Source organism: Triticum urartu, chromosome 1A (genome assembly GCF_056163025.1).
Source record: "Triticum urartu cultivar PI428250 chromosome 1A, HENAU_Tu73, whole genome shotgun sequence".
NCBI lineage: Eukaryota > Viridiplantae > Streptophyta > Magnoliopsida > Poales > Poaceae > Triticum > Triticum urartu.
In genome coordinates this window covers 578,989,352-579,010,691 of record NC_141873.1, presented here as the reverse complement: position 1 = coordinate 579,010,691, position 21,340 = coordinate 578,989,352, and the positions used below count along the sequence as shown (strand labels likewise).

The following is a 21,340-nucleotide window of genomic DNA, read 5'->3' as shown; positions in this document are numbered from 1 at the left end:
CAGAACTCATTGAGTGCTAATCACATAGTGATGTGAACTAGATTATTGACTCTAGTAAACTCTTTGGATGTTAGTCACATGGGGATGTGACCTTGAGTGTTAATCACATATCGATGTGAGCTAGATTATTGACTCTAGTGCAAGTGGGAGACTGTTGGAAATATGCCCTAGAGGCAATAATAAATTGATTATTATTATATTTCCTTGTTCATGATAATCGTTTATTATCCATGCTAGAATTGTATTGAAAGGAAACTCAGATACATGTGTGGATACATAGACAACACCATGTCCCTAGTGAGCCTCTAGTTGACTAGCTCATTGATCAATAGATGGTTATGGTTTCCTAACCATGGACATTGGATGTCGTTGATAACGGGATCACATCATTAGGAGAATGATGTGATGGACAAGACCCAATCCTAAGCATAGCACTAGATCGTGTAGTTCGTATGCTAAAGCTTTTCTAATGTCAAGTATCATTTCCTTAGACCATGAGATTGTGCAATTCCCGGATACTGTAGGAGTGCTTTGGGTGTATCAAACGTCACAACGTAACTGGGTGACTATAAAGGTGCACTACAGGTATCTCCGAAAGTGTCTGTTGGGTTGGCACGAATCGAGACTGGGATTTGTCACTCCGTGTAAACGGAGAGGTATCTCTGGGCCCACTCGGTAGGACATCATCATAATGTGCACAATGTGATCAAGGAGTTGATCACGGGATGATGTGTTACGGAACGAGTAAAGAGACTTGCCGGTAACAAGATTGAACAAGGTATCAGGATACCGACGATCGAATCTCGGGCAAGTATCGTACCGCTAGACAAAGGAAATTGAATACGGGATTGATTAAGTCCTTGACATCGTGGTTCATCCGATGAGATCATCGTGGAACATGTGGGAGCTAACATGGGTATCCAGATCCCGCTGTTGGTTATTGACCGGAGAACGTCTCGGTCATGTCTGCATGTCTCCCGAACCCGTAGGGTCTACACACTTAAGGTTCGATGACGCTAGGGTTGTAAAGGAAGTTTGTATGTGGTTACCGAATGTTGTTCGGAGTCCTGGATGAGATCCCGGACGTCACGAGGAGTTCCGGAATGGTCCGGAGGTAAAGATTTATATATGGGAAGTCCTGTTTTGGTCACCGGAAGAGTTTCGGGGTTTATCGGTAATGTACCGGGACCACCGGGAGGGTCCCGGGGGTCCACCAAGTGGGGCCACCTGCCCCGGAGGCTTGCATGGGCTAAGGGTGGGGAGGGACCAGCCCCTTAGTGGGCTGGTGCGCCTCCCATAAGGGTCCATGGCGCCTAAGAGGTGGAAAGGGGGCAAACCCTAGGGGATATGGGCCTTAGGGCCCATATTGGTGCGCCTCCCTCTCCTCTTCCCCTCTTGGCCGCCACCCTTGATCCCCATCTAGGGCTGCCGCCCCCCCTAGGGGTGGGAACCCTAGAGGGGGCGCAGCCCCTCCCCTTCCCTATATATATTGAGGCATTGGGCTGCCCACAACACGCGATTCGATCTCTCGTTGGTGCAGCCCTGCATCTCTCTCTCCCTCCTCTTCTGTGGTGCTTGGTGAAGCCCTACAGGATTGCCACGCTCCTCCATCACCACCACGCCGTTGTGCTGCTGCTGGATGGAGTCTTCCTCAACCTCTCCCTCTCTCCTTGCTGGATCAAGGCGTGGGAGACGTCACCGGGCTGCACGTGTGTTGAACGCGGAGGTGCCGTGCGTTCGGCACTTGATCATCGGTGATTTGAATCACGACGAGTACGACTCCATCAACCCCGTTCACTTGAACGCTTCCGCTTAGCGATCTACAAGGGTATGTAGATGCACTCTCCTTCCCTTCGTTGCTAGTCTCTCCATAGATAGATCTTGGTGACACGTAGGAAAATTTTGAATTTCTGCTACGTTCCCCAACAGTGTCTGGTCACGGGATCATGCATTACGGTACGAGTAAAGTGACTTGCCGGTAACGAGATTCAATGAGGTATTGGGATACCGACGATCGAATCTCGGGCAAGTAACATATCGATTGACAAAGGGAATTGCATACGGGGTTGATTGAATCCTCGACATCGTGGTTCATCCGATGAGATCATCGTGGAGCATGTGGGAGCCAACATGGGTATCTAGATCCCGCTGTTGGTTATTGACCGGAGAGTCGTCTCGGTCATGTCTGCTTGTCTCCCGAACCCGTAGGGTCTACACACTTAAGGTTCGGTGACGCTAGGGTTGTGAAGATATGTATATGCAGTAGCCCGAATGTTGTTCGGAGTCCCGGATGAGGTCCCGGACGTCATGAGGAGTTCCGGAATGGTCCGGAGGTAAAGAATTATATATAGGAAGTGCTGTTTCGGCCATCGCGACAAGTTTCGGGGTCACCGGTATTGTACCGGGACCACCGGAAGGGTCCCGGGGGTCCACCGGGTGGGGCCACCTATCCCGGAGGGTCCCATGGGCTGAAGTGGGAGGGAACCCAGCCCATAGTGGGCTGGGGCGCCACCCCCCTAGGGCCCATGCGGCTAGGGTTGAGGGGAAACCCTAAAGGGGGCGCCCCCTTGCTTGGGGGGCAAGCCCCCCACCCTAGGCCGCTGCCCCCCCTAGTAGATTCCATCTACTAGGGCCGGCGCCCCCCCCTAGCACCCCTATATATAGTGGGGGAGAGGAGGGACTTCATACCCCAGCCCCTGGCGCCTCCCTCTCTCCCCGTTACGTCTCTCCCTCGCAGTATAGGCGAAGCCCTGCTACTGTGACGCCCTGCATCCACCACCACGCCGTCGTGCTGCTGGATCTTCGTCAACCTCTCCTTCCCCCTTGCTGGATCAAGAAGGAGGAGACGTCTCCCGTCCCGTACGTGTGTTGAACGCGGAGGTGCCGTCCGTTCGGCGCTTGGTCATCGGTGATTTGGATCACGTCGTGTTCGACTACATCATCACCGTTCTTTGAACGCTTCCGTGCGCGATCTACAAAGGTATGTAGATGCATCCGATGACTCGTTGCTAGATGAACTCCTAGATGGATCTTGGTGAAACGAGTAGGAAATTTTTTGTTTTCTGCAACGTTCCCCAACACGCTCTCCCTTCAGATCCTCGAGGCGGAGCTGCAGCATCTCTTTGAGGGCGAGTGGGATTGGCAGATCTCCCCTCTCGAAGGCGGGGCCTTCTCGGTGGTCTTCCCAGATCCAGCAATGCTTCGGATGGCCACTAGGAGCGGCAAGCTCTTCCTGTCCCTCAACGATCTCATGGTGGACATACGCGACGCGGTCCTCGATGCGCCCAAGGGGATGGAGATGCCAGAGGTGTGGGTCAAGTTAGGTGGGATTCCCCCCAAGCATCGGTGCTCAGAAAGGCTCATGGCGGCGACCATCATGCTCGGCCGCCCTCTGCTGGTCGATGAGGAATCTCTGCTCCGCCCAGGGCCGGTCCGCATGCGCTTTGCTTGCCGCAATCCTCGCAAGCTTCGCGGGTCAGTCCAGATCTGGTTCAACAATGAAGGCTAAAACATTTCCGTCGACCCGGAGATCCCCCCGGAGCAGCTCGCGGCGCCCGCCCTCCCCCCACCACCCCTCCCCCTCATGGCAAGGGCCCGGACGGGAAGGGCCGCGACGGCGACAAGGACGGCGACAAGGAGCCTGACGCAAGCATGGAGGACGACTCCATCGACACGGCGGCGTGGGACAAGCTGGGCATCACCGACATCGGCGGGGCGCGGGCTTGCGAGCTGCAGCCCAAGGTGGAGAATTCTCTGGCGGGAGGGTCGTCGGAGATGGAGCTCTCCATCCCGAACCAGTACGGCTCCAATATGGGCTCGGTCACGTCTCCTCCGGTGCGGATGGAGGCAGCGATGGATTCTTTGCTGCTGGCGGAGCCGACGGGCAATTCCCTTGCGGCGTCTGCGGACCCGAAGCTCTTGACTCCCCCCTCGCGTTCTCCTTCCCAAGGTGGTCGCAGCGGTAGCAAGATTGGCGCGACGAAGCAGATCAAGAAGGTGGCGGTGCGCAAGGTGACCGTGGAGGCTGGGCGTGCAACGGAGAGTTTGGGGGCGTAGGCGACGCCGCGTCAGGCGGTGATGGCGCTGGCCGTGCCTGCCTCCGCTACAGTCGCGCTGGAGACGCCCATGACGGTGCCCGTCCCGAAGGCCAAGCGCTCCAAGGCGGTGGTGGACGGGCAGGCGGCCCCGTGCGGGCCAGTGCGCGTGCTAAGGGCGCCAAGGGCAACTTGTCGTCGCTTCAACGCGCCCAACTCCTCCAAGCACAGAAAAATCTGGAAATCTCAGGTAATCCCATGCCCCGCTTTACGATTCTTGACTCCTTTTCGGACGAGCATTTGAGCGAGGTTTTGGGGGAGAGTGGGGTGGAACCAACGGGAGGAGGTGAGATGAGCGAGCTTATCTCGTTGATTCGCGCAAAGGAATTGGCACAAGCGGCGCTAGCAGCGGCGGCTGTGCAACATGCGGATCGTTTGGCACTGGAGGTTGAGGCCTCGACAGCGCTAACGACCCGGCCCGACGAGGAGACAGCACAGGGGTTGATGCTCCTCCCTCGCCTCGCCGCGGCAGGGCGAGATGTGTGGCCAAGGCGATCACATCCAGGGGGGTGCGCCTGCGCAATCGTGTCGTATAGATGCGTGCACTCCTATGGAATATTCGTGGCTTCGGCCACTCGGGTCGGCGCACCCAACTAAGGGAGTACATTAGGAAAGAAACGATAGATATCGTAGGGCTCCAGGAAACGATCAAGTCTGAGTTCAGACATCAAGATATCTTAGCGATTGATCCCTTAGAGCGTTTCGCTTGGTATCATAGTCCGGCCAACGGCCACTCGGGTGGCATGTTGCTTGGCCTATGCACTGCCACGTACGAGGTGCTGCACTAGGAGAGTGGCACCTTTTTCATTGCGGCCAAGTTCCGCGTGCGAGCGTCATTTCGCGAGCTCGCGATCGTGCAAGTCTACGGACCTGCAGATCATTCACGTTCGGCTGAGTTCCTAGGAGAACTTGAAGCCAAGGTGATGGCCTTTTCGGCTGCTCAGATCCCGCTAATGGTGGGGGGAGATTTCAATCTAATCCGTTCGGGGGCGGACAAAAACAACGACAACATCAACTGGCCAAGGGTGGCCATGTTCAACAATTCGATCGCATCTATGGCACTTAGGGAAGTGACTAGATCGGGGGCAAGATACACTTGGACTAACAAGCAACTAGCCCCAGTGCGATCCGTGCTGGATCGAGCTTTCATGTCTCCGGACTGGGAAGTTCTGTTCCCCTTGTGCTCACTCCTTGCTGAAACAAGGATTGGGTCGGACCATGTTCCGCTAATCTTGTCTTCTGGGGAGGATAGAGTGTGTCGCAGCCCGCGTTTCTACTTTAAAACAGCATGGTTCGAGGTACCGAATTTTGACACCATCTTCAGGGAGAGGTGGCAGAGATGTGTCCAACTCACAGGCCAGCAACGAGGCCCTTTGGAGTTCTGGACTGTGGTAGGGGGCCGCCTGCGTGCAAGCCTTAAGGGGTGGGGCGCGAACCAGGGTCGCGACGATAAGATCCTGAGGGCAAGGCTCATTGAAGAGATAGCTCATCTCGACGGTCAGGCGGACACGCGCCCTTTCTCTGAGCAAGAATGGGCGCGGTGATATGCCCTAGAGGGGCAAGTCGAAGCTCTGTTTCGTGCCGAGGAGGAATACTGGAGGCGTAGGGGAGGCCTCAAGTGGATGCTCAAGGGTGATGCGAACACGAAGTACTTCCACGCGTACGCGAATGGCCGCCGCAGGAAATGTTCGATTCTCAGGTTGCAGACGGAGCAGGGGCTCCTTCTTCAACAATCGGAGATTTCCCGTCACATCTACGACTTTTATATAGGTATGATGGGGACGGAGGAGGCCCAGCGAGCACGTTTGCGTGCGGATGTTTGGCTTCCTTCTCAACGGGTGCTCGATAGCGAAAACGAGGGGCTAGAGCTCGCTTTCCTACCGGAGGAGATTGACAACGCACTCCAGGGCATGAAATCCGACACGGCCCCGGGGCCGGACGGGTGGCCGGTGTCAATGTTCAAACATTTCTGGCCTTTGCTGCGCGAACCCATTTTCGAGGTGTGCAATGGTTTCATGCGAAGTTTTGTCGACATAGCGCGGCTCAATTTTGGTGTGCTGTCGCTAATTCCGAAAGTACCTGGTGAGGACAACATTCGCCAGTACAGACCCATTGCGCTCATTAACATACCTTTCAAAATATGTGCTAAAGGCTGCGCTACTCGACTCACGCCGATCGCCCATCGTACCATTAGTCGTGCGCAATCGGCATTCATCCGCGGTAGGAATATTTTGGAGGGACCGTTAGCCCTACAAGAGACCCTCCACGAGTTCAAACGCACGCAAGAACCTGCGATCCTTCTCAAGTTAGATTTCGAGAAGGCTTACGACCGCGTTAATTGGGATTTTCTCCGATAAATCCTTAATAGCCGAGGCTTCTCGTCGGCGTGGGTGCATCGAGTCATGCAATTGGTCTCCAGGGGCCAAACTGCGGTCTCGGTAAATGGAGAAGTAGGGAACTTCTTCAGGAACAAGCGTGGCTTACGCCAAGGTGATCCCATGTCACCGATCTTGTTCAACTTTGTCGTGGATGCGCTGGCAGCAATGTTGCGGAAAGCGGTGGAAGCCGGGCACATCAAAGGGGTGTTGGGACACCTCATCCCAGGGGGGATATCACATTTGCAATATGCGGACGATACGCTATTGCTATTTCAGCCGGACCTCCACAGCGTGGCCACAGTTAAAGCCCTGCTTATAAGCTTCGAACTCATGTCGGGCCTTAAAATCAATTTTCACAAGTGTGAAGTGATGCCCATGTGCATGGACGAGCAGGAAGGTAGACGCATCGCGGATCTACTGAACTGTAAACTAGGCAAACTCCCGTTTACATATTTGGGCCTCCCGTTGGACGCCAAGCGCGTCTCGATAGAGGGGTGGGCTCCGCTCTGGACTAAGGTGGGCGGGCGGGTTTGCCCGTGGAGGGGTAAGTTTATGTCCTCTGCCGCTAGGCTGGTGCTCACGAATGCAAGCCTCTCCTCGCTCCCGCAATTTGCCATGGGACTTTTCCTTCTGGCCGAAGGGGTGCATGCCAAGATGGATACACCCCGGTCCCGTTTCTTTTGGGAAGGATCGGGACCCAAGCGCAAGTACCACATGGTTAGGTGGGACGCGTTTGCCGTCCCAAAGCCCAGGGAGGGCTAGGGATCACGAATACTAGAACCCTCAACATCGCGCTGATGTGTAAGTGGATTTGGAAACTCTCGCAGGGGGCGACGGGTCTGTGGATAGACCTGTTGCGTGCAAAGTACTTCCCCTCCGGGAATTTTTTCGAAGGAGTGGCGAGGGGCTCTCCTTTCTGGAACGACCTGCAAGCGGTCCGGCCGGCTTTCGCTATGGGGGCCAAGTTCGGCATTGGCAATGGGCGTTCGGCCCGCTTTTGGTTAGACCATTGGGTAGGAACCCGGCCTCTATGGCAAGACTTCCAGGACCTCTATAGCCTGGCGGTCAATCCGGAGCAACACGTTGCCACGGCACTTGCCTCCTCCTCCTCCTCCCCCTCCCCCCCCCCCCCCCCCCGCGATCTACTTCAAACGGGAGCTAACGGGAACAGAACAAGCTCACCTCACGGTTTTGCTTGCTCTTATCGCGCCGGTCGCGCTTTCCTCGCACGAGGATACAGTGACTTGGTCTCTCACCCCATCCGGCAAGTTTTCCGTCAAGTCGTTGTACCGGAAACTCTGCCAGAGCCAGTCCTCCCAAGTGCCGAAAGGCTTATGGAATGCGCGACTCCCGCTTAAAATTAAGGTGTTTTTTGGCAACTGTTTCGTAACAGATTGCCCACCTCGGGCAATGTTGCTAAACGCAATGGCCCGTTGTCCGGCCTTTGTGCAATTTGCAACGTCTCGGAAGACGCGAACCACATGTTTTTTCACTGTCCGTTAGCTCGTTTTGCTTGGAGTGCGGTTCGCACCGCAGCCAACACCACATGGAACCCGGGCTCGACCGCCGATCTCGTGGCCATTGTAGACTCGGCTCATGGTGGCAACAAACGCGTTCTTTGGAGCTGTGTGGGCGCGCTGGCCTGGGCCCTCTGGCTCACGAGGAACAAACTTGCGATCGAGAGAATCTTCCCATCCCACCCTGCTAATATCATATACAAATGCAACCTTTTCCTACAGCAGTGGAGTCCGTTGGCGAGGCGCAACGATGCTGATAAACTTCAACATGCACAAGAACGTCTTCGTCAAGTCTACATGATGGCTAGGGAGCCACCCGCCTCTTCTTCGACTTGAAGTGGCCCTTTTGGATGGCGCACGAGCAAGCCTGCGTGCTCTAAGCTCAGGCTGCGAGCCATGTAATCATTTATGCTTGCGCAGTGCTGCTTTTGGCCTGCCCGATAACTCTTCAGACTTTGCGTTGTCTTTGGCCGGAGCCTCCGTGCTCGTATTTGTAATCTCAGATCCTGTCAGTCACGCTACCTAGTTGTGGGCTTTATTAATTTAAAGCCGGACGCGTCCAGCGTTTTTGTTCTAAAAAAAACTGTGCTCCTCTGCTCCTTTGAGTCTGTCCTTGACTTCCTTGGGACTTGGGAGCACTCAGATGTTTTGCCCCTTTTCTTGATCATCCCCGTTCCCCGCAGCTCTCCCAGCCGCAACCATGAGAGCTCGTCGTTGTCGTGGTCTCTGAATGCCACACGGCCTGCTATCTCGCCGGTTGAGCTTGCTGTGGCCCTAGGGATCTCATGCGCCCCTCCTATCCTACTCGACGCATCCTCTGCGCCATCCAATGCGTCGTCGGCGTGCCGGCGCACTCGCAGAGTTAAGACTCGGTTGTTTGGGACTTGTCAATGGCCTTGGAAAATTATATTAGGATAAACTCTTGCAAGTCTTGTGCACGATGGTCCAAGCTTTGGTTCTCTCCTCCGGCATACTTGTCATCCACTACAACCATTTGCTCATCGAGGGTGCAGCGAGACTGTCAGATGAACGCTGCTCTACGTATATGAGCTAAAACAATGAGCCATGGTCGTCCCTTGCCCCCATACAACATCAAGGGTGTTGTCCCCTCATCAAAATATACGGATCAACATTCGCATACTACCTAAAATGCCACTGCTACCAACTTTGGAGGCAATTCTGCCACCTAGCCATTGCTTGGCATAGTTGTGCTGCTTAGAGTATCTTCCATAGATGGTCCAAATTTTGGCGGTCCAAAACCGGAGATGTAAAATTTGAACCGCCAAAAAATGCATTTTGAAGCTTCGGAAAACGCTCAATTCCAATAGATGGTCCAAAAGAGCAACTCCAATGGATGATCCAAATCAAAGATGTAAAAATTTGAGAACGGCCGCGTGGCTGCTGCCAGCCACTGTTCAGCCGCGGTTTTGCATTGAAATAGCATCAAAAATTTAAAAATAAAGTGCATCATCATAGTTTCAACCAAAAGTGCATCATATTTTCATATTTGAACCGTCCATTGAAGATGCTCTTAACAATGGAGTTTGCAGCGATGAATACCTTGACCTTGAACCCGCATACATTGAGCTTGAAGATGACGATGTCGTTAGATACCACTCGATGCCTCCGACAGAGTTCCTTCCAGTCCGCCCAACACCACCTCGCCGCTGAGTTCGGGGACCTGCGCACAGGTCTCGCACCGCCGGCAGGCAGCGACCGGTATGCAACGAGGAAGGGCCAGGCGAAGGCAGGGTCTTCCGGAATAATGCCTTTGGGACCACGAGCATGGAAAAGTCCTCGTCGTCCATCTGTATGTAGAACCGGCTGGGCATTGTTTTTTCAGTTTCGCCTTGTGCCCCAGCTTTGGCTGCGGCCATGCCTATGCAAAAGTAGACCCAACATCTCCTTCCTTCTAGGAACCTTGTGCTTCTGTGCCCGCAAATTTATCGGGAGAACGTCCTCGATGCCGGGCGGCATCCTATTCGATCTTTATTTACCTCATCGATCCAGCACAAGTTAGTAAGTGTATAATGTAAACTACACAATCATCAAAATCGTACATTCATAGCATCATGGACACGAGAGCTAGTCTAAGGGAATGAACAATCGAGGTGTGAGCATTTGGCTCCATGTGTTGCTGTACACATGCACGTTGCAACATAAGCAAGAAGACATTGTTCTACGGATGCAAAATGACGGCACGATAAAGCATGGTGTATGTTATAGACAGTTTAGTCTACACAAGATCTACCAATATAGCCCACGCCCCCATTACCGGGTGGATCCAGCCCCCCTCCTCCTCCCCCCGCCTCTCCGTGCCGTCATATTGGCCACCACCGAGGATCCAACGTCCCTCTCTTCGGTCTTATCCGTCATCGAGATCCGCAATGCCCTGTGCCACCCGAGGAGCTCCACCGGCTTCCATGGCATTCGTTCGCCGGTGGCAATCCGGCCATTTCTCAGCCAAGATCGCACACGAGGGTGATGGCTTGGCACGTGGGACGAGTCGGAGGTTGTCGCCCAATGTAGGGCTTGTGTTGGAGCAAAACGGTGCCCTAATTTGCATCACCCGCTGGAGCAAAAATGTTTTAGGTGATGCAAAACTACTCCCTCCGTTCGGAATTACTTGTCGCGAAAATGAATGTATCTAGATATATTTTAGTTCTAGATACATCCATATCCGAGCCAAGTAATTCCAAACGGTGGGAGTAGCTTCTTGTGTGTCCAAAGCTGCAGAGATGCTCTAAAGAGTCTGACGCCTCGGTCACCCCGACCCGACCCGGTCTGACCCCAACCAAACCCCAAACCCCAACCCCACCCCGCGGCGCGCTCAAACCCCCTTTCTCCCTCCATCTCCCGGCGCCCCATTCCCTCCGCCGCGTCCTCGCCGTCGGACGCTAATTCCCTTCGTCCTCGCTCGATCCCGACCCACCAGGCCCGTCGGTACGTGCCCACCGATCGACTCCGCGCTCGATCCCGATCCCGAGCCCACCCTCGGTTACCTGGTCTATTGATTGCCGGTTGAAGATCGCGACGGAGATCAGCCGACTCCCAGCGGACGGACGGACCCATGCGCTCGCGCCGACCCGGATCCGTCGCCGGCCGGGACACCAGTGCAGCCGGCGGCACTGGCGGTGGGGTTTTGGCGCTCCAACAGGCGGCGCCGGCGACCAGTGCCGCCGGCCTGTGGATTGTTTGCTTGCTCGATTACATCGTGTTAGGTTGCGCCCGCTGCTTGTCCCGCGGGACGCGAGCAGGCCGATTCGTTCGAATCCGCAGCGACCCTTGCCGTACGCACACACGTGCTGCAACGGGTTTAATTCCATTTCCTGTTTGCAATTCCCATCTCTTTCATAGCGGATTCCTTTTTCTGGAATTCTTCAGCCAATATATGATGTTTTAGTAATTCCTCCCTATTTCAAGCCAAAGATTATGCGCGCTGATTAGTGGAAATTAAGTTGTTTCCCATTTCAGCACTTGCGGCGACCACGACTCTTCGACGATCCTGCACATTGATTAGTGGAAATTGAGGTTTTGGCTAGTCGCGCATTTAGCACTTGCGGCGACCGCGAGTCTTCTAAGTCGATGATCGTGGGCATTGATTAGTGGAAATTGAGGTTTTGGCTAGTTGCACATTTTACAATCGTGTCAGATAATATCAAAATTAACTTAAAAATAGCACTTCCTCTTTTATTTCCCTTTTTATGTACTGTCTCTACCACTACACGAGATGTTTGTGTTTATAGGAATATAATTGCGAAACACACTAAACAAAGGGGAAACGCGGCAATATATAGATTTTGGTTGTCTCAGAATTGACACATGCCATTAATTGACGCATTTTTGTTTGTGACTTTCAGGTGTTGTCGTTTGCGTATTAATTTGCAGGGCTGATTACATACATCGTGTTAGCTTACCCCGTGGACGCGAGCAGGCTGATTAATTTGAATCCGCAGCAACCCTCGCCGTAGGCACGTGCTGCAATGGGTTTTCTTACTTTCCATGTTTGCAATTCCCATCGCTTTCATAGTTGATTCCCTTTTCTGGATTCTTTGGCCAATATATGATGTGCTGGTGCTCATGCGAGTACCTCTAGATTTTAGAGATTCCTCCTTATTTTCAAGCCAAAGATAATTATGCATGTCGATTAATGGAAATTAAGTTGTTGCACATTTTAGCAGTTGCGGCGATCGCGAGTCTTCCAAGTCGACGATCATGGGCATTGATTAGTGGAAAATGAGGTTTTGGATAGATGCACATTTTACAAAATAGCACTTCAAAATAGCACTTCCTCTTTTATTTCCCTTTTTATATACTGTCTACGGCACTACACAAGATGTTTGCGTGCATAGGAATATAATTGCGAAACACCCTAAAAAAGGGGAAATGCAGCAATATATAGATTTTGGTAGTCTCAGAATTCAGACATGACATTAATTGACGCATTTTCGTTTGTGACGTGCAGGTGTTGTCGTTTGCATATTAATTTGCAGGACTGATCATCAGAGCTAGCAGCAGTGAAAGAAAATGGCGTCTCCCAATGAAGCTGACGACGACAATTTTGTATACAAAGGGGGGAAAAAAGAGTACATGCTGGAGACTATGCAATGTTTGCTATTTGCTAGAGAGAACCTCCCCGACGACGTGTACCACGAGTTTGTCAAGACCATGACTGGCATTTGGAAAAAACGGTATGTATGTTCTGAATAATTAGTCGGTATTAAATACCTTGTTGATCACATTCACACAATTCCCAACTGCAGTGCCGACCCTGGTGGTGAAATAAGGAATATCTGCCCTGATAACTGCATAGAGACGGCCTTGAAGCTATTCCAGGACTGTCCTACAGTTAAACAGAGCTTCCTGAACTTTACCGAAGGCCGTAGCCCCTTTGAAGGCAATGGCAATGTCGATGCTGTTGCTGTCAACCCCCTGGTGCAGAAACCAATGGATTTTCTTTCCAGAGTGAAGGTGGTGAATAAAATGAAATCTCATGGTTGCTCCTTCTGTTCGCCTGTGGTTGCTAACACGATCTTCGACTACCTTATGACTGCAGACATGTCCTAACATCAGCGACGATGATTATGCTGCTTTTTTGCAAACCATGCAAGATTTTTGCAGGGACAGGACCATGACCCCTCAAGAAGTTTACAGTAATGTACTTATTACTTCTTCAGAAACTGTGTATAACTATTAAGTAATCATTCAGTAATTTCTCTGTAGAAGATTGGAAAAGACCAGCGTGTTTGATTCATAATTCCTTGTCTTCGTAGGTGGAGAGATGCATGCGTAACTGTCCCGAGCTGTTGGAAGAGTTTATAGATAATTTTCTCCCGGCAGACCTGAAGGTACCCTTTCTCATCAAGTGACATCATTCAGTTTATTATTTACTCATGTGACATGGTCATCTCATTGATTCTCCTTTGCAGGCCTTAGTTAAAGAAAATTATAATCACAGCTTGGATGGTGTCCATATGAAAGAAGGTTTTTCCGCCCCTCCTTCCCTGAATGCAAACAGTCCCTAGGTTCCTTATTTCAGCATTCACCTATGATAACTAGATGCAATTATTTATGCCCTTTTCTTATTAATTACTCCCCAAAATGCTATTTGCAGTCCGCGATTCAACCTATTCTGTTTAATTGAATCCTTGCTATTGACCAACACATCAATATCAGTCATGTCTGATCTTCCAAGATGAAATAGCAAACTGCAGTTCTGCAGCAGGATCGGTAACTTAAGATATATACTAATCTCTCGTAGGTAATGGAGTGTCGCCTCACACTGAAGAGGACGAGGAAGACAAGGTTAAACGCTTGCCAGAATGGACTACCTCAAGAATTGATGAATTACCCCCAAAATTGGAACCCAAGGAACTCAAAAGACATTGCACTCCTAGCTATTACCTGCTGCCAGATAATGTAAATCCCTACAAACCCATGAGATTCTCATGTAAATTACTACTGGCACAACTAATCCAAATCATACTTGTTCTCCATCGCAGTGTACACCTCTATTGAGTTACCGGACCAAACTGGGAAGGTCTATTCTCAATGATGCTTTGATTTGTCCTGTATCTGAGGAGGAAAGCCCTAACCATAAAGCTGCAAATGAATATGAAGCAAAAATGTTGCTTTGCGAAGAAGACATGTATGCACCAGTTGCTAATTTGTTCATTATTGTTCAGTCTTTGTTTTATTCGGAAATATATCAGCGAATAATCGATGATTTTCATAGTGCCCTGTTGTTTTGAAGATGTTTCACTGCTGTGTTCTTTCTTCAGGTTTGAGAGTGACATGCTCCTGCAGTGGTTTAGTGTGACTGCAGACTTCATTGCGAATCTCCAACATCGTGTTGGCAGCCATGTTAAGATTAAGGAACAACTAACTCGTAAGAATGGGTCACCGGAAACAAAACTTTGAGTCGGTCTCTTTGTACGTTCAGCTAACTAACTATTCCTTTCTTGTTTGTTTTTTAATTGTACAAAGCTCTACACAGGAGGTGCATCATAAGACTATATGGTGAGGAATTTCTTGAAGCTCTGTTGGATACCGACAATGCTAGTGCTGCTCTCCCTGTTATACTTTCTCGTTTGAATCAGAGCATAGTAGAAATAAGGGAGTCACGATTGCGTTTGCATAAGACTTGCTCAGAAGTTATAGCAAAAAATTACTACAGAGCACTTGATAATCGCGGCCCCTGTTTCAAACAATTGGATGCAAAGAGAATGAACCGAAAAGGTAGTTTCAACTTTCACTCTGCCTCAAATATAATGGCACTTGTAACCAGCATTAGGCCTGCTTCATCTACTGAAGAAAGTTTTTCCATCTTTTTTTGTCTTGTTAGTCTTATTTTCATACATATTTCCTGTGCAGCTTTGCTGGCTGAAGCCAAAGAAATCAATGCAATGAAGCCGAAGCCTGAAGATCAATATGCCAAAGAAATCAATGCAATGAAGCCTAAGGCTGAAGATCGACATGCCAAAGAAATCAATAAAATGAAGCCAAAGGCCGAAGATCAATATGCTAATCCTGATATACACGAGGACATAAGCAGTATAATCTCCTCTGCATGCGCTTCTGAAGAGAAGCAGATGGTGACTTGGACAAAAATAGTACATCCATTTCTTTCTGCTCACTGTGCACAGCCTTCATCAGAGGAAACTGTAGCTCCTGAAAAAGCTTGTGAACATTGCGGCACCAGAAAAGATATTCTCAATGACAATCCTGATGCTTTCACTGACAATAATCTTCTTCTATCCTCCAAGGTAATCATACACATAAGACATAATATTCTGTTCTTAAGAATTGTGTCCCAAATTTTGAATATGCAATAACATGATTTGTTTAGTATCCATGTTCAGTAATACTAACCTGCACCCTGTCAATTTTTATTTCAGAGAGGTGAATTCGTAAGCAAAAATTCCAAAGACTTTAGCTCTTCACACGATGGTTCTGGTGCAGACATTGAGGAAGGCGAGTTCATACCCGATCGAGAAACCATTGTATCGGATGTCATGCGTGGTGCCGGAAAAGAACCAGTAAGTTGTGATGTTGCTGGTTCTGTTAGAGATGGGTTGAGCTCTCGTTGCCGCATAATCGATACTTCCGAACCTAGTACTCGTGACCATGGGGCCAAACATGAAAAGCAGCATGAATCAAGGCAAACATCTGCTAAACCACGTGGTGTGAAAGGAGGTACTTGTTGTTTCATAGTTGTGCTTCGCAGGCTTTACCAGGTATTCATCCTACTCTCTGCTTTATTTTTTGGTTGGAAGTCAAAATATTATTGTTTCATTTAAGCAAACTACATATGTTCTTGCGAAATAATTTTATTTATTTTTCCTTGTATGGCAGATTTTATATAACAGACTACAGAATGCGAGATATTTATGCACCAGTGACGACCTATATGCAGAGTAATGTTTAGGATGCATATCTATCTAAACAGAATTGCTCATTTTTTCACCATGCAAGAGTTTGTTTTAAAACCATAACTTCTTCACTGAATGGTGCAGATTTAAGGACAAACTCACCAAGCTGCATTATCGCGCTATTGATAATTCCAATTTTGAGGACTTCTGCCTGAAATATCTTGGGCCAATGTCTTTTGAACTTTTTACTCTGGATACAGTGATAAACCAAGTTATCAAGCAGGTAATCTGTATTAGTATGGGGTAGTGACTGGGAATTCTGACCTACCTATTTTTCTTCATACCTAGATCACTGTGAATTCGTTTAGCGCTTGATCATTGTAATTAGTTAATTACATATAGTTAACACTGCTTATTCGTGTGAGATAGTTAGGCATGCATAACTGATAATCCAGTTACTTCTGCTTACTTGCAGCTGTGCATAATTTCTTCCAAGGATCCAGACAACTCAATCGTTCAATTCCTGGAGAACTTACAAAGGCCAGTTCTACCCAATGAATTGCCGAAGCATGATCCAGAGGAGCAGGAGAAAGCTCTTGATTATACCGTAAAACTTCCACGCCATTTTGAGAGACGGTAGTGATCCCCTAAAATGGACTATATTACTCCGTACTGCTTTTAGCTCGTTTTCATTAGACTAACACTATGCATGTTTTCCTAGGAAAAAACGCAAATTGGAGAACAGCGCAACAGGTTCCTGTCAGCTTGGAGGAGTGACTGAAACTCATCACTGAATGTTATACCTTTTTTCTGCGGGGATAAAACTGATTTATTCCAGGATTATAGAGTTAAAGTGTTTTATTGAATGTTATACCTTGGTGTAATGTAACATGCTAGATGTGATTATTCGAAGTATCATTACAATTAAATAGAGAAACATTATTTTGTTTGTTATGAGAAATTACCCTAGTACCATAAATTTAGTTAGAAAATAGAAATGATAATTTACCTTCTTTTTGTGCAAAAAACTATTCAAGGTATGCAATTGATGATTTTGTTTGCTAGAAAAACTACTCTAGTCCGTTGAATTTAATTGAAAAATAAAAATGATAATTGACTTTGATAAGCGCAAAGAACTATAAAAAATTCAGTAGGCGCAGTTAAATTGTGTGTGTTTTTGCATCACGTAATTATTGGGACTGGGTGATACTAGCCCACACTCCCATCCACTGTTGAGGCGGTGAGGTTATGGTTTTTCATCCGACGGCTATCCAGGTTTGTTGCGCTAAGGACAGGTTTAAGCTGTACAATTCTTATACAATCGTAACATCACGTCATGCATGTAGCAGGCCTTGTGCGAAAGAAGCAAAAGCCGGTCATATGATACATCCCTAACATCCCATTAGTGACTTTTTTCTATGAAAAAGATCAGACCTATTATAAATGTACACCAGCAGTACAAAGCATCTTAAACATAATAAAAATTACATCGAGATTCTGCGACCACCGAACAACCACTACTGCCGCCGAAACGAGCCGCCGACGCGTCACTGCCACTGCTCCCCTATCAGAGCCGGCTTGATCTTGTCGATGACAGTCGGGAAGTCTTCGTGCACGTGGCCCTAAGGACGAGCTCCCTGGAGCTGTAGTTGTCACCGTTAAACCCTTGCATAGATCTGAAGCACCTAACATTAAATCTCGTCACATTATGAAAAACCTCAATCTCACCGCCTCAACGAGACGGCGGGAATCTATGTCGGAACTATGTCGACTACATCCAGATGGATGAACTTGTGGAGGGTCGAAGCCCAGAAGAAAAACTTGAAGAAGAAGCGCCATCCTCCGTTCGAGTGCCGCACCTACGAGGACTAAAAAACCCTAACCTGAACTACCAAGAGGAGCAGAAGCACCGGAATTCCCCTCCCTGCCACCAGAGCGTCAAACGAACGGGAGGCGAATCCACGGGCTCCCCGATGAAGCCTGGAGAGGAGAGTTTGCCGTAGCCGCCTAGGGTTAGGGGAGGAAATGAGAGGACCCGTTAGTGATTGTTATGACGGTAATCTTACCCATCAGTGATGACTATCCAAAGTTGGCCCATAGGAGGGTCAATACTGGCCCGCCGTGTCATTATGGATAGTCAGTGATGAGTGGTAGTGGCTTTGGTAGCCCCAGACGCACTGCAACACACTTATACACATGCACACATAAATCTTCATATGCCATTGCATACACATATACATTTCATACATTCATTGCACATCCATTTCATTCACGTCGCACACACTTTGATGTTCACATAACACACGAACATCTCATACATTCATTGTAGATACGCAATTGCATAAAAAAATATTTGTGACATTCAAAATATCTCCCTTTGTGATGTCGTTAACCTCAACAATGCCTTAAGAGACATTCAAAACAACTTCCTTTGCGATGTCGTTACCCTCAGCAATGCCTTTTGCGACATTTGAGACAACTCGCAGGTGAAGTGTAAACGAGTTCGTCAAGACTGACTAAGATCAAGAAATACTGGTATGTGTGTCTAAATAACTGTGTGTAATCATAGGTCAATATAGTTGCATTTTCAATCCCACTCATACAATTCATGACAAATAAGCTTCTGTTGAATTAATGTTTAGTTTGATACAATTATAATTAAGGTTTGTGGTCAATCATAGAACATCCGTTGCTTCGTAACTTTAGAAGAGTGAAAAGCATGTTGGAGCACCTTGAATCATAGAAGTATTGTAGCTGCATTTAGATATTTGAATACTCCTCTATTGGGGAATAAACAGAAAAGTCACACATCTCGCCAATACATGAAGCTATTCTTTTTCATCCTAATAGATCCATATCCTTATAAATAATAAATTTATTTATCTATCCTTGGAGAAGACAGAAAGAAAAAGGAAATCTACCTAAATGAGCATCAGTAGAAAGCAGAGTTGATTTCCCACCCAAAACTAAGAGCCCACACTTTTGTAGTTGGTTGCACTGTTTTCCGCAGCAAAATCCCCCACTCTTCTCTTCTATCCTGCTTCTCTTCACCCAATTATCGCCCTTTTTCACCGAGGCCGACACATGGACCCGCATGAGAAGCTGTCAGAGACGACAGTGGTGGAGGATTCCACGACCACGCTCGCCCGAAAGATCAACTCGGAGACACGGCAAAATCTCCTCCTCAAAGCGAAGGCTGCAAAGGCGGTGCCGCTCAAGAAGCAGAAGGTCGACATTGGCGGAGGTGGTGGTCGTGGTGGTGGACATGCAGGTGGAACACGTGGTGGAGGGCGGAGCCTGGGACGTAGAGGCCCCCCAGTTGTCGCTCACCGTGCAAACGCCATCATGGCTGGAGCATTACAAGGCTCCATACTAATATGCCGCCAAGAAGCTTGGTAGGCAGTCCCCTACATCTACCGCTGGGCAAGTGCCTTACATCATTAACGTCAACGCGACACAACTGCTTTTCTCGGACTGTTCATTGCCATAGCTTGTCCGGACGCGGATGCCAAGCGTGGAGTAGATGGTTGCCCGCACACTGTTCGTTGGTATGCCTAAAGCACGCGAGCGGGTGTACGACGACACAGGTAGGGAGATGTTTGAGATCATTCGTGACGAAGGCGGAGGATGAGATTGCTACAAGGACATACAGGTGGATGACTAGGGTCCCACCCAAGCCGACACGTACACCCAGTCCGACAAATACACCCAGCAGGGCATGCAACAGGGCTACACCCAGTCCGGCCAGCTGGGTGTGGACAACAGGAGCAGGAGGAGAGCAGTGGCGACGATGATCCGGATGAATTTGTTATCGATCTGAAGAAGAGGGGTAGAGTAGAAAGCTTCAACATACGGGATGACGAGTTGTTGTGTGATGCATGGTTGGCCACTGCCATTGATCTGATCCGTGACATAGAGCAAAAGGGCACAACATTCTAGGCCAACATTTCACTCTTGGTTCCATGAACACAAATGCTTCGAGCCCTAATCCGACGCGCTCATCCGCAACCGTGGTGTTAAGTCTCTCAATCATCGATGGTTTATCATCCAAGGGGCAGTGTCGAAGTATTTTTTTAGCCTTCCTGTGCGTGTAGTGTGTTCTTGAAGTTCAAGCATAAGAACTTCATCGTCATTTATTGTTGGTTGAAGTTGAATAAACAACACAAGTGAAATCTATACATTACCAAAAGCATCACCCATGACACCGAGAAAGAAACCCATGATCCAACCGACCAACAAAAGAACCGCCCAACAAGATTTTTACACGAGTAGATCGAAGTTGTCTCATTCACCGTGTGTTCTATTCAAACAAATAGAAAAAAGGAGAGGAACAAATCGCAAGCGGGTGCTTCTGGTACTCATTAAGTCATTATAAGCCGGGAAACAATCGCGTCAACAAAATATTGGAACGAGAAAGAATCGTTCTACTCATTATGTGCAAATTAATCAACAAAAAAACCTAGCCAGAGAAAGACCGAATTACTGCTAATGAATCTAGCTAGCAACGCGCGATCGCCACACATCTCTCTCTTATGATTCGGGCGGGCCTGAGCAGCAATCGTACGACGGAAGAAGAAGAAGAAGAAGAAGAAGAAGAAGAAGCAGATCGACGGCATGCAGCCCCGGTCCGTCGATCACACTTCACACCTCGGTGGTCTCGAGGTAGGTGGCGAGGCTGTCGGAGGAGCGGCACGACAGCGACGACGCGCAGCGCGGCGCCGCCGAGGGCGGGCGCGCCAGGCGGCGGCCGAAGCTGTCGTAGTGGATCGCCCCGGCGAAGTCCAGCGGCTGGCACCGGCCTCCCATCAGGATCGCGCGGCGCCAGATGCCATCGTCCTCTTCGTTCTCGGCGTCGGCGTTGGCGACGTCTCCTTTGCCGTCCGCCGGCACAACGTCGCCCGCCGGCTGCCGCCGCGATTCGGCGACGCTGCCGCTGCCGCTGCCGGCGGGGTCGACGACGGGGCGCGTCTTCCTGCGCGATGAGGAGGAGGAGGAGGAGGCGCTGACGCCGTAGCGGAGGCGGTGGCGGAGGAGGCGGCGGGTGGCGCGGGAGACGCGGCGGGCGAGGCTGGACACCCTGCCCACGAAGTGCTCCGTGTACCCGCCATGCACCGCCATGGCCGGCGCTCGGTACCCGGCGGCGCGCGCGTGATCCGGTGGTCTGGAGATGTGATTGATCGGAGGCAAGGCCGGGAAATGTGGTCTGGAGATGTGATCGGGGAGAGGAAGCAGTCCAGGTTGTTGAGTGCGAGTGAGCAGCAGAGGATGGAGTGGTCGAACTTATCGGGGTGCGCGAGCGCGGGATGTTCGGGGTTTGGTTTGACTGACCGCGCCAGCTACCAATACGTACGTAGCTTTTATGCCTTTATATTCATCTGAGGAAAAGCTAGAGCGAGCGGCTTTGGCTTTGGCTTGCATGGTGCATGCATGGCACGCTCTTCCATCTTTGACTCAACCTCCGGACTTTTTGTCTGCCCTTT

The 21,340-nt window shown here is 49.7% G+C and overlaps 2 protein-coding genes across 3 annotated transcripts; one reads left to right on the top strand and one right to left on the bottom strand.

Annotated features, from left to right (window-relative positions):
* The first annotated feature begins 10,776 nt into the window (after positions 1-10,776).
* LOC125540218 (paired amphipathic helix protein Sin3-like 6) lies at positions 10,777-16,860 on the top strand. Of its 2 annotated transcripts, XM_087533002.1 has the most exons (17): positions 10,777-10,932; positions 11,850-11,960; positions 12,455-12,680; positions 12,753-12,960; positions 13,046-13,147; positions 13,263-13,337; positions 13,419-13,473; positions 13,751-13,908; positions 13,992-14,137; positions 14,271-14,377; positions 14,476-14,727; positions 14,863-15,254; positions 15,387-15,725; positions 15,844-15,905; positions 16,005-16,143; positions 16,336-16,496; positions 16,582-16,859. In XM_087533002.1, exons 3-17 carry the CDS (start codon positions 12,517-12,519, stop codon positions 16,652-16,654), a joined length of 2,433 nt encoding a protein of 810 aa, XP_087389128.1. In that variant the 5' UTR covers positions 10,777-10,932; positions 11,850-11,960; positions 12,455-12,516; the 3' UTR covers positions 16,655-16,859. The 2 variants fall into 2 exon arrangements, with proteins under 2 accessions (XP_087389128.1, XP_087389134.1); XM_087533008.1 differs by lacking the exon at positions 11,850-11,960 and having other exon boundaries at positions 16,582-16,860.
* A 3,250-nt stretch (positions 16,861-20,110) lies between these two features.
* Positions 20,111-21,086, bottom strand: LOC125540207 (uncharacterized). The gene has a single exon (XM_048703788.2). The coding sequence runs from the start codon at positions 20,976-20,978 to the stop codon at positions 20,502-20,504; it is 477 nt and encodes a 158-aa protein (XP_048559745.1). The 5' UTR covers positions 20,979-21,086; the 3' UTR covers positions 20,111-20,501.
* Positions 21,087-21,340: the final 254 nt, after the last annotated feature.

Coding starts and splice junctions, on each gene's coding strand:
- LOC125540207 (XM_048703788.2), bottom strand. CDS start 20,978: ATGGCGGTGCATGGCGGGTACACGGAGCACTTCGTGGGCAGGGTGTCC.
- LOC125540218 (XM_087533008.1), top strand. CDS start 12,517: ATGGCGTCTCCCAATGAAGCTGACGACGACAATTTTGTATACAAAGGG. Junction 13,148..13,262: donor CTCAAGAAGTTTACAGTAAT/GTACTTATTACT, acceptor TTGTCTTCGTAG/GTGGAGAGATGCATGCGTAA. Junction 15,906..16,004: donor AGTGACGACCTATATGCAGA/GTAATGTTTAGG, acceptor TGAATGGTGCAG/ATTTAAGGACAAACTCACCA.